Genomic DNA, 12,913 nt, shown 5'->3' with positions numbered 1-12,913 from the left:
CGTATTAAGAGAAAAAAAAAATATAGATCACGTGGTGCAGCTGGCTCGTCAATAATCAACAAAGGGGACAATGCCAGTGTGGTATGAGCTTGCAGATGGACCTCAGTGGCACGGTACGACACGGTTAGGTACGGTACGGTATGGAATGGCATGGTATGGTATGGTATGGTATGGTATGATATGGTATGGTATGGTATGGTATGGTATGGTATGATATGGTATGGTATGGTATGGTATGGTATGGTATGGTATGGTATGGTATGGTTAACATCAGGATTGTTGCATGTGGAATATGACGAATGTGGTATAAGGCTTCGAATAAATTTGAACCAAACGGAGTTGTTTAACCTGTGGAAAACAGCTAAAAGGACACGGCTGTTTCTCTATTTGCCTTCTTTTTTTACATTTCGCCTCCCTTTGCCCGTATATGCCGGAACTTCAGAAATATGAAAAAAATTAAAATACTTTTCCATTCAAAACGTTAATATCACTTCGCAATTCAGAACAAATTCTAGAGGCCCGTGTACTGTGCGATGTCAGTGCACGTTAAAGAACCCCAGGTGGTCGAAATTTCCGGAGCCCTTCACTACGGCGTCTCTCATAGCCTTAGTCGCTTTGGGACGTTAAACCCCATAAACCAAACCAAACCATCAGAACCATTCTTTTATTTGTGGAAATGTTTATATCAACAGCGACTTTTGAGCCATCCTACAATGTAGGTTTAGTTTAATTTATTGAGGTTTAACGTCCCAAAGCAACTCAGGCTATGAGAGACGCCCTACAATGTAGGATACTAGAAAATTTGCCTACCTGCTACGTTCGGTAAAGCATGAAACATTAGAAATCGACTTAGAAATCACATTTCTCATCACGCGCGGCGGTATTTTTTTGACGATGCGCTAAAAAGTGGTTGGTTTTATTGCAGAATTATAACGTAGTCTGTTGGGTCAAATTTCAAAATGGCGCCCAGAGAAGACTGGGGACCTTTCTGAACGCGCACACAGCATAAAACTGAACGCACACAACGTAGCCAACGCACAGAAAAAGCTGAACCCTCTTTAGACTACGCTAGCGGGTGGAAACTTTTATGCAATAAAATTTTATAGTTACTGCGCAGAAAAGCGGTGTCCTATACGTGCAGGACGCTATAGGCATATATGGGTTAAAATGTGGCAGCCACTGGAGGGATTCGATCCCGTGACTTCGTGCGCAGCAGCAGAAAGGCTAGAGAAACTAAGCGAAACGCGGCGGGAGCTCGCAGGCGACACAGCGTTGGATCAATGGCTGTGATTTCATGCTGCTGCCTTTGGACCTCCGCCTGCCGTGTACGGTGGGCCGCGACGAATGCTCTGATACTGACCTGTTGGCAGCAGGGTCGGCTCCAGACCGTGACGGCGGCGCCTGCAGGAAATACGGAGCCCGGGTCATCGTTTGACCCACTTGTTGGTTTCGAGGTCACAATAGACTTTCTCAAGTGAAGAAAAAAACGGGGAAAAGAATGCACAGCGTTCCGTGAAAAAGTATTCCATCTTTTTTATTTGTGCCTCTTTATGCATAAACGACTGCTCCCATATCGTCATCTCGGCTCTGTTCTCCCGTTCTCTGTACCCATACTAATAAAGTCATTTTTAGTCTGGTTTATTATTATTCGAGATCAGTGATTCATAAGTTAAATACGGGATGCATTATAATGCCTGTTAATGAGGAACAAGATTCCCAAGCAACCATACGCGCCTTGCCAGCCAGCAACTTAAAAGCTAACGAGGCTGTTCTGACTTTAGTAGGATACAACTTAAATCTGCAGTGAAGCTCCTAATGACTGCCACACAGAATTACTCCACGACAAAAAAAGTAGTCCATTAACGAAGTTATTTTTTGTGACCTAAACAAGGAACATATCACAAGACGAAATTATAACCTCAAGAATTTCGGTGTATCTAGCTTGCTTGATATTGTCGAACATTAAAAAGCTGGTTTACTGTTGCGGTTGGTCAGTGGACTAATACAGCACCAGGCAGGCCGTGACCCATTGTTACCATCTTCTGATTTTTTTTTAAAGCTGCATCTTGTAAAAAGCCTAAAATTATGCTTCAGTCGGGCGGGGGGTACGAAATCTGGGTAACTGCCCCCTCCCCCTCAAATTTATACAAGGGTCATAGGTCACAGGGGACAGTCACACAAACACCACACAGTTTCTTTCTCAAGACGGACGTAGCGTCGAAAAAGCTCCGTCATGCTCCGTCATTCATCAGCGCTGTTCCGCAGGTGCTGCATGGATGTGGGGCGACATGTTTATGCAAGGAAGTGGCATCATGGCGGGGTTTCTGTCAAGATCGAAGTGACGTCATCCTCGCGGCCTACGCCACTGGAAACAACGAGCAACAGCAGTGGACCGAACGAGGTGAAATCAAAATGAAACTTTAGATGATAAAGAACCTGGGGCCGCATTCTGCAAGTGTCCACTTCATTTCCGATTTCATTTGCCCGGGACGTGAATGTGACGAAAGCAACAGCAGGAAGGGAAGCAAACGACTAATCACGCACACAGCTCTGCTGGTCGCTGCGTCACCACTAGCCACCTTGAGCCACCCTCCTGTCGCCGCATCCAGTCCAGCTGAGTCACACAGACCACTGTGCGCCAATTTGCGGCACAAGCGGCACCTAGTTTCATTGTCGACACTGAATTAGTGGCGATAAACCTTGTCCGACTTATCAAACGCATCGCGTTCTCCGTCACTCGAGGGCGTCTGCGCCAGTCGGCCAGTGAGACATAGACCAGCGTTTATGCAAGCAGGTTGCATCATGGGAATGTTTTTGTAACGACCAGCGTGACGTCTGTACTAACTCCCTACGGCAATGGGAGCAGCGGCCAATGACAGAGGACCAAAATGAAATGGAACAAAAGTGGGTTCTTTTCAAAATACGGCCCCAGGTTCTCAACAGAAGGTATAGAGGCAGACACATTTCCACCTTGAGCAGCTATAGGTTTACGTGGACACGCCTGAGATCGTTGTTGCTGCCTTTTCGCTGCCGATGTGTTCTTTGGCTCCACGATATACAAAGAGAAAGCCTGTACTTCGAGGCCCACGGATGTTGAAGGATGCGTACGTGCTTCCGTAAAGCACTCTTTCAGTTCACCTCTCTTGACGCCAGCGCGGAAACATTGAAAAGAGAAGCTCTAAGTAAAATCGGTTCCAGGTGACTATTGCCAAAATTTGTTGATAATTCCGCAGTTTCTATAAGCTGTCGAACTGTATTATGAAAGGTCTAGCGCTTCTGAAGAGGACCAAGAAAGAGACGACAAAATACAGGAAACGCGCTCGCGTTCCTTCTTTTAATGCGAAAGCATTTCTAGGTAATGTCGGCGGGGTCATGTCACCAAGGAAGGGAAAACTTTATTTTGACTAATGCTTTTTCCTGCGGTTTGGGGGCACCAAAATATGCCCGCAGAACTTGTCCGCAGCAGTTGTGATGTTTTCAGAAGAGGTAGCATCAAATGAGTGGTTGTAATCGAAAGATGATGATGTGAGGATGCTGTGCAAGAAAATTATGTTGATAGGATGATTAGTTAATTAATTGGAGCCAAAAATGTCGAAAAAATGTCGAAATAGCATGGAAATCGATAAAGTGAGTGGACGGGAAAACAGCCGTGGACGGCAAAAGAGTGAAAATAAAGTTTGAAATGAATTGAAATGTATCTTATGAGTGTAAATTAATCGAACAAAATCTTGAATTGATAGATTAATTGGTTAATTAATTATCAGCAAAAACAATTGCACGGTTGAATAGGCCGGGCGGGGATATAGTAAGTGGACGGCAAAACAGCCACGGCACCAAATTTGAAAACCAAAATGGTTGATTGAGATAAAAGAAGGTATAAACAGAGTAAATAAATCGATCGTTAATTAAAACTTAAGATAATTACGCTAAATCAGTAGCTAAATTCATTAACAAACAAAAAGAAATTGATAAAGGGGGGGGGGCAAAGAGAGGCGACGAGTGCCGAAGAAGCGTCAGTGCTTTCGCATTCTCCCAATGCTGGTCGCCGCAGTGATCTCTTTTTTCCTCGTCTGAAGCTGGACTTCCTATTATACGATGAATGACCAACGAGCCGAGCTTTCCGCCTTGACTCACGCACGAACCAAGCCATACTTGCAATAAACCATCCGAAACTGATGACCAGGATAATTACTTGAACAGCCTCGATGAGAAGAGGCGCTTCCTTGATCGAACCGAGCATCTTTCAACCTGACCCATGAAACAGCTATGGAACAGTACTTTGATCAACGTCACATCAGCCTTTAACGTCAGCGTTTACGTAACCGCTTACGTCAACTATTTACGTTGCGGGTAAAAAGGTGGGGATGCGTTTTTATCTATGGGACTTTGCTCGAACTCCACCTGCTACTGGTTCTTTAGGTGTCGCAAATATAGCGTATTATCGTCACACCTGTCTGACTAAACGAACCACTGTCACTTTCCTCATGGCACAGCTATCGACTGTGGAAGCAAGTTGGGTATATCCCGCTTGTCGAACTTAATGACTTAGACTGTCAATCATTCTGACAGAATAATCCTTCTCGAACAGTTCATAAACCTCGTTACATAAAAAAAAAACAACAGCCAAAAACAAACAAAAACAAAACAAGAACAAATTCTTCGTAATACAAGCAAATGTACTCTCCTGACAGACTAACTTGATTGCTTCCATTAGCGCCTTTTTGACCTGAGACATGGGTCATCATCACTATCATGATCAGCCTGACTACGCCCACTGCAGGCAAAATTCTAACTTACACTCTAAACGGCCATAGTCACTGTTTTCCCCGGTCTCACTGGTGCCAATGGCTGCGCTCAACGATTGAACCACGTATGAAGCCTACGTGAATAGGCGTAATCACCGCTGTGTCACCCAAGGAAATATCATCCTACCTTCCGACGAAAAGAGCTCCCTGAGCCTATCCAGCCTGAAAGTGTTGGCAGCATGGATTATTTGTCAAGTGCGGATATTTTGCACAGCCATGGGTTCCAATATACTTGCTCGAAGAGCCACCGGCTCACAAAATCTGCATGTGTATGCCGGTCCTGTAGGAGGGCTTATAGAGTGTCTCGTTAAATCTCGTTAAATCTCGTACGGTGCCCGGATGTTCTCGTTTCAGTGCCCGGATGAGTGGAATTCAGTGCCCGGATGTTGGCTCTCGGTCTCGGCGTGACGTCACCCCACTGCCGACAACGGGAGCTAAAAGCATTTCATGCTTTAAAAAAAGCAGGCATGGCGGAGTGGTAGCATGCTCGTCTCGCACTCCAGAGACCGGGGTTCGATTCCCGAACTCGACCAATTTCCTACTCGGTTTTTAAGGCGCTGAATTGCTGTGCGTTAGGATGACTGTTTGAATCCTGCCCTGAAGGCTGCATTTCGACTGAGGCGAAATGCAAAAAAAGCCTTTCTACTAAGATTGAAGTGCAAGATTCAGAACCTGAAATTTCCGAAATTAATCCTAAGTTGTCCCATACGGTTCGTTTCTTAGCGTACAGTGCAGCTTTGGTACGTAAACTGTCCACAAATAACTTATGGACACCAATGCCCCTTGCCGCGAGTTAAAGAAAACGGGAAGTCACAGAAGTGCCCAACAAAAATTTGCATTCACACTTCTGCTAGAAGAGAGATTTCGGACAAGCGCAGGGAGCAAAAGTAATATGTTGTGGCACAAATCTCTCTAATCTTACGTAAACGAGTTCCGCAAATTGAGAAATTAAAAATCATTGAACAGAGTTAAAGCAGTCTTGCATGTGCGAATTTTTTTTACTTGATTACTTTACACCGCAGCCTTACTGAGACACTGGGTAAATCTACTCCGAAGCACTACTTTCTAGAACTTGACGACATCGGATTTTTGCCTCAAGCTTTATATGTGAATAATTACGGAGCCTATATTCGGTATGACGAGGGTTCTGCGATACCTGGGGTTAAAGGGTTAACTCTGGTAAGCACACCAGCGATGCAACGAGGCACGGGCTGTAGAAGTTTTCCGTAACGCCCATGAGCATCTTGACTTCATCATGAAACATGAGCAAATAAAGTTTATAGTACCAAGAACTTCGTATACCGCGTAGCGAATAGTAAATATTAAAACTTAGAAACTGCTAGAATACTATACCTACATAGCAATTGAAGCTTTTGCTTAAATATCCTCCTTTTTGTTCTTTTTTTCAAATGGACCTTACCTAACCAGTTCGACGAAAGAGCGAGCCACCATTTTGATTATCATCTTAAGAAGAAAAAGGAGTTTTTTTGTTCATATGTGATATGTACTGAAAGAATCGAAATGATTGTTGCTTTATGAGTCCTCAGAATTCCGCAGTGTTCCCAGCTGTACTTATTATTAATTTTGCCGTGATTAGTAGCTCCTGGAATCTCTTTTTTTGCATTAGGCTGCAAATGGGCTTATATCACATGGCAGGTAAATATTAATTGGCTTATTTGTGTAATGGAGTAAGCGCCCGAGTAAACTGGTTGCCGGTGCTTTCGCGCTCATGTGAGTGTTCTTCAAACAAAGGCTTTTAAATTTTCACAGCAATATTAGCGATTTCTTAGAGTAAAGTTGAAGTATATCTGAACAGTGTAAACTCTGCTTCTCATACTGCGAAGCTGAAGTTGTCAGAGCACGTACACAAAAGTTCACACGTAATAGCGTGGTCATTTTTAAGCAAATAATAAAGAACCAAAATATGTGTCTCCCCCCCCCCCCCACACACACACACACACTTGATGCTAAGAAATATTTTTCACAGTTATGTACATAAAAGGCTGTCATTTTAGAACGTTTACAACAGGCTCTGCCGAAATGGTGACGTTGTGAGTATATGGCTTAAACTGAGCTACCGTAGATCTGCGCGCACGCCTTCGGTTTATGAGCACCGTAATGATTAGGCGCATAGATTTCTCATTAGATGCCAAGCAAAGCTCGCGGTAGCAGTCCCAGTTGCAGCAGCTTGCGAACTTGAAGCAGAAAACGGACTTCTGTCATGCGAATACCAGAAAGACTGTGGCGACGCACTGTACACAACGAGGTTCTGCCCTCTTGCATTCCCATACCACTTTCTCTCGTCCCCTTTAACCCTTCTTGCTGAGGGCCTTTCCCTTCCTCCCAGTGAACCAGTACAACAAGGTGGCTATACGCGACATCTCTGCCTTCTAGTGAAGGAGTTTTTTTCTTTTTTCTCATTAATAGCCGTTGCCGCTAGTAAAACCTCTGCAATCAACAATGATGATTGTAACCTCTTTCAACAGGTTGTCGTGAATCCGTAGTTTTGGCAGCTCGATGCCTTAAAAACAGATCCTGATCTTCGTGGGTTGCATCGTCCCGAGTGTAGACATAGTTCTTTGAAGGCGGGCGACTAAGGAAAGAATTGACGCCATCGCTGTATTCTAAAAGAATGCCTAACAGGTAGTTTAGTTGCTCATTGAGCGTAAGGTTCGAAGAATCGGCCGGTTTTCTTTTGTACACAGTGCTAAACGTTTCTTTGCGAAGTCCTTGGATAAATACATGCATCAATACTTTGCAGACATATAAACTGCTTTATCAGTCTCCACAAGAATATAGAAACAGGAATGCGCCAATGATACGCATGAACCGAAGATGAGGAAGTTGCCCCTCACTCTTTGTTGCCTGCACAAGGAATGGCTGCTCCTTTTGTAACTTTTTTTAGCTCTTCTTAAATTCTTCCCAGTAATACCGGGCTTCGAATTCTTCCTTGTGTGGCCATTTCCCCACTTGGGTACGTGCCATTCACCAAGTTCAAAATAACAACAACAACAACAACAACAACAACAACAACAACAACAACAACAACAACAACAACAACAACAACAACAACAACAACAACAACAACAACAACAACAACAACAACAACAACAACAACAACAACAACAACAACAACAACAACAACAACAAAAGCCTTAAAGGTGATCCTTGGGATCCATCGCAGCGGTGCCGTATTAACGAGCAGCCTGATTAAACGTACCTCTAGAGTACTCTTTGCTTCCGCTATAGCAGCGCCGGCAATAAAAATATTTAAAAAAATTTCAGAACTCTTGGACCGCTGTTTTTTTTTGGGCGGCATTAAGAGACCCGATTTCTATTGAAAAAAAAAATTGGTAAGGCATTCTTCGGCATTTTGCTGTAACACTGCCTTGAAGATTCAGATGCAACTTCATTGTTTTCCTCAAGTGGTATGCTGAATTTGGGCAAGAATATGAAAACTACGCGAGAAGTGCTACCAGGTAAGCACAATATTCTTTCAGATTCAGCTGCACATGCAAATGCATTGTCTTTATGGAATGATACATTGTTATGTTTTCGAACTCCCCATGGGTGAGGGATAGAAGAGAAAGCAACTTGTGTTCTTGCTTGCTACAGTTTTGTGCGTTTTCTAGAACCGCCCAGAAAGGTCGAAAAAAAAAATCATTTTAAATACAAGTACGCATAGTAAGGGCGTTATTGACGCAGTTCAAGAGTGACAGCTCGGCCTTGCCAATTTAAAGATCAAGAAACAACCAAATACCTGCGAGCTAAAACACGAAATATTATGCTGTAAATTAACTGAAATTTTAAACACATTTAAAAGTAGTCGTTTTTTTTTTCGAAGTTTGGATGCTGCAATATCGTACTGCAGTGCTTTGCTCCTGTTTTTTGCCTAAATCTCTCCGTGCGCAGTACAACGTAAGAAACATCTTCGTTGTCAACTAGGAACTCAAAAAAAAAAAAAAACTGATTCCATGGAGCAGTGTCATGAAGGTATGCAAATGGATACGCAAAACAATGAGGCAGCTGATTAAGCAGCTACAAGCCAATATTTCTCTGCACAGATCTATGGTCACTCAAATGTTACAGAACAGTATATAAATAAAGTATATAAGTATATAAATACGCTAAACGATATCATATTTTAGGTTTGCATAGGCTGATTGCAGAGAAAATAACAAAAAAAAGTGAGGTTCACTTTCAATTTCTAAGCCTGATTGTGACCGCTTGTAACATATACTTCAGTTCACCAGTCGGAGCGGGCACACAGTTCTAAACACACGCTCCCGACACCAGAAGACTTGCACGTGGGGGATGGCGCACTGGGTTAGCCTGACCCGAAGACCATGAATTCCCTTCTCTATGGCGAATCTACAGGCTTCACAGATCTACAGGCTTCACAGAACTCTTACCGGAACTTCGCTAAGCTCCATAGCGAGTGGACCGTGAGGACACACGTTTTTAGTTTTCCAACGCACAAGCTCTAGGAAATCTAGAGGCCTGGTGACCAATCGTTAGTAGCTAAGTATTCAGCGGACGCGGAAATAATTGCGTACTTGGTCGCTTTACTGATTATTTATGACAACGGTCATTTGCCTACTGGTAGCTCAAGCCGAATTTTCATCGCTAATTGTGCCCACAGCTGCCCAAATATACCTGCAAAACAGCTGTAAAAGCATTACCCTTCAAGCGTATAGAGCCCTGTCACTTTTGACCCGCTAAAATTGAGAGGAGAAGTCGGTTGTGCGCTTCCCCTTACCATTTGGTTTCGCGCCGCGCAGCCATCTCAGTCGGGGCGCCTGGTGCCGCAGGTCGAGCTCTTTGCCGACAAGGCTTCACATGAAGCAAGGCGTCCAACTTCGGCCGGGTTCGGGGCGCTACTCACGCGCTTCAGGGCTAGCGCGTTGCGCCAGGGGCGCTTTCTCAAGTGGCGTCCAAGGCTGACAAGCGGGGAGGCCGTCGGCATCTCGCATACACGCACAGGAGGTGAATTCAGCGAGCGAGGGGGAAGGACGCCGCGTGCGGCTGCACGCCGAAGGAGTGACGCAACTGCACCAGGCAGCGGCTGCGCTTGGTTTCATCAAGCGCGGGGAGGAATAAGCACTGATCTCCGACAGAGAATGCAGGAACGGTCCCCTCTTTAAAAGCATGCAAGGCGAGGTTAACCGTCTTTAAGGCAAAGTTTTCGGAAGTGTTTCGCAAGAATTGAGACCGTCGTCCGACGTAAAGGTTGCCCAAACAAGAAAAACAAATGCTAGGGCAGCCATGAATCGAGCCGTTGGCCTCGCGTTCCTACACGAAAGCTGTTTTTGACGCACTGCCTGTTCAGCTTTGAGAACAACTCTATCCCTTATCCTCTTTGCCATAATTGTTCTTTGTAATGTAAGACCACAGAACAAGTAAATGCAGAATACGAACCTGCTAGCCGTCTCCATTTAGTATATGTTGTCTATTAAGGCGAGTGCCTATGAAAGAAAAACAGCGTCTCTTCCGAGGAACAACGTTCTGTCACGCCGCGCACATTCACATTAGTCTCGATAAAACTAAATTTACATTGAAGGCACCTTTCGAACGCCGTTACTGACTTCATTCCACAAGCAATGATTCCGTACATAACGGAAAGAAACATACTACAGAGAACGCAGTCCACTTCAGCAAGTGAAGTCATGAGTCCACCAGCATCTGGGTGTACTTAGGTGAACTACAAGGGTTAGGAGAGCTCAGGGTTGGATGTCGAAGGATGAAGACAAACTTGGGCTTCAAAGCATGTGAGTAGAGATTACTACGAAAAAAAAAGTCAGCTTTAAGCTCTTCTTTATCGTAGACGTCTCCTACTCGTAATGGGCGAGTTGTACCAGTGAAGCTGGGGTCGAGCTAAGCTATTTAGAGGTGGGATATATGAGGAGAGAAACAATTACCTCGCACTGTACGCCTATAAATAGCCCAAGCTGCTGCCCGTAAAGTAGGGGTACCCCAAGGCTAACCCTAGTTAGCCTCTCTTTCTTTTCTCTGCTTCCATCCTTCTCTGATCGCTTTTACTGCGTTAGCAGAAGTATATCCCTCTTTCAACGAAAACCCGTTGTATGTCTGGTCTGGTCTGTCTGTCTGGCCCGGAAGGCGCCTGCTCGGGAGTACCCTCCCGTGGGTGGACTCCCTGGGACACATCGTTAAGAAATGCACCTCCCACCTATGAACCTCCGTCCAGCACCCTCCTACCCACTCACCATCTACCCATCTCCACTCTCCAGAAGGCCGCCACCCGAATCCATACATGAAGCATTGTTTAATTTTCTGCTTGGACCGCGTTTTGGAAGAATTGAAATGAAGAGGGGGAAGTAAATTATTAAAAGCTGTAGGGACTTGGCAGCGCAGTGTCTGGTTACCGTACGAGTAATTAGACCGAATTTTAAGAACAAGTTTTTTTTTTTGCTTTCTGAAGCGGTACGTTATGAAAGAATTGTCAGGAATGAAAACGTCTAGTCAGTTTTTGTGAATAGGTTGAAATAATCGAAACAGATACATCTTATCGATGTCAGTGCACGTTAAAGAACCCCAGGTGGTCGAAATTTCCGGAGTCCTTCACTCCGGCGTCTCTGATAGCCTCAGTCGCTTTGGGACGTTAAACCCCAATAAACCAAACCAAACATCTTATCTGCTCCTCGGGTTAGTACTAATATGGACCTTCTGTTTAGGTGTGATTAATAGAAGTAAAAACAGCTGACGAATAGAACACAGAAAGACCACGCGCCCTTTGCACTTCTCTGCGTCCTCTCTATGATTTCCCTTAGTTCAATAGTAAGCGCCGTTCCAGCCACTCTCTGGGACTTGGAAAATAACAGCTGCCGCAAAATTCCAGCTGTGCTCCGATAACCAACAGTGTGGAGCCAGGGTATTCACACTGTTGGTTATCGGAGCACAGCTGGAATTTTGCGGCAGCTGTTATTTTCCAAGTTCCAGAGAGTGGCTGGAACGGCGCTTACTATTGAACTAAGGGAAATCATAGAGAGGACGCAGAGAAGTGCAAAGGGCGCGTGGTCTTTCTGTGTTCTATTCGTCAGCTGTTTTTACTTCTATTAATCACACCTAAACAGAAGGTCCATATTAGTACTAACCCGAGGAGCAGATAAGATGTTTGGTTTGGTTTATTGGGGTTTAACGTCCCAAAGCGACTGAGGCTATCAGAGATGCCGGAGTGAAGGACTCCGGAAATTTCGACCACCTGGGGTTCTTTAACGTGCACTGACATCGATAAGATATATCTGTTTCGATTATTTCAACCTATTCACAAAAACTGACTAGACGTGACTCGCAGCTTGCCCGGCTTTCCCTTACCCGTCAGGGTCAGTGGTTATTGACTCAAGCGGGTATCTCGCCCATTCCAATCTCCCCGTTTACCTCTCCTATTCCCACCCCCGCTCCCAATCTTCGTATCCTTCCCCTCCCGACCAACATGTCCCCCGTCCTGCACGCCGAACGTCGTCATGCGGCCGCACAGCACCATTCCCCTCTCTTTGATATCCAGGGTGTAGCTTACACGGATGCCTCTTTCGTGGCTCCTCGAGGTTCCTGCGGCTACGCCCTGTACCATCCACACCTCCCTGCTCCTGAAACCCACACCAGCGGGCCGTATCTACACCCTCCAGACGCATTGTCCCTCGAGGTTCTCGCCATTGCGCATGCCCTCCAGTCATTTGCCCTCCTTCCCTCTCTCCAAGAGTACACAGTCTATTCAGACTCACAAGCCGCTATACATCACATACAGAAACGCACCCTGACCCCTTCTCTCCAACAGGAGGTTGAACGAGCGGTCTCCGAACTGCAGCCTTCCATCGTTTTCCTCCGCTGGGTCCCTGGGCATTCAGGGATTGACGGCAATGAGCTGGCCCATCAGCTCGCCCGCGACACACTTTTCCGGGCACCGTTGATCCCCTGGCCCAAGCCCTCGGAGGACGGTGGGAGACTCACTCTTCGCCGCACCATAAAAGAGGTCTACCTTGAGCTCCGCCTCGACAAACGCCTTTACCCTCCCCCTCATCCATCTCTCACGGTGCCGGAGTCTCGCCTTCTTCGGCACATTCAGATGAATGCAGTTATCACCCCGTCCCGCC

At 45.4% G+C, this 12,913-nt stretch overlaps 1 protein-coding gene across 1 annotated transcript in view; it reads right to left on the bottom strand.

Moving 5' to 3' along the window:
• LOC149340694 (ATP-binding cassette subfamily G member 4-like) overlaps positions 1-9,650 on the bottom strand; it is a 96,759-nt gene extending 87,109 nt beyond the window's left edge. Inside the window, exons 1-2 of the mRNA XM_089549515.1 lie at positions 9,565-9,650; positions 1,361-1,401 (exon numbers count right to left, since the gene is read on the bottom strand). Of these exons, the coding sequence (XP_089405641.1) occupies positions 1,361-1,401; positions 9,565-9,590 (67 nt within the window). The 5' untranslated portion in view covers positions 9,591-9,650. The remainder of the gene's footprint in view (positions 1-1,360; positions 1,402-9,564) is intronic.
• Positions 9,651-12,913: the final 3,263 nt, after the last annotated feature.

Source organism: Amblyomma mixtum, chromosome 6 (genome assembly GCF_055824585.1).
Source record: "Amblyomma mixtum isolate Tamu chromosome 6, ASM5582458v1, whole genome shotgun sequence".
NCBI lineage: Eukaryota > Metazoa > Arthropoda > Arachnida > Ixodida > Ixodidae > Amblyomma > Amblyomma mixtum.
The sequence above is the reverse complement of the archived record's forward strand: the minus strand, read 5'-3'. Positions and strand labels throughout refer to the sequence as shown.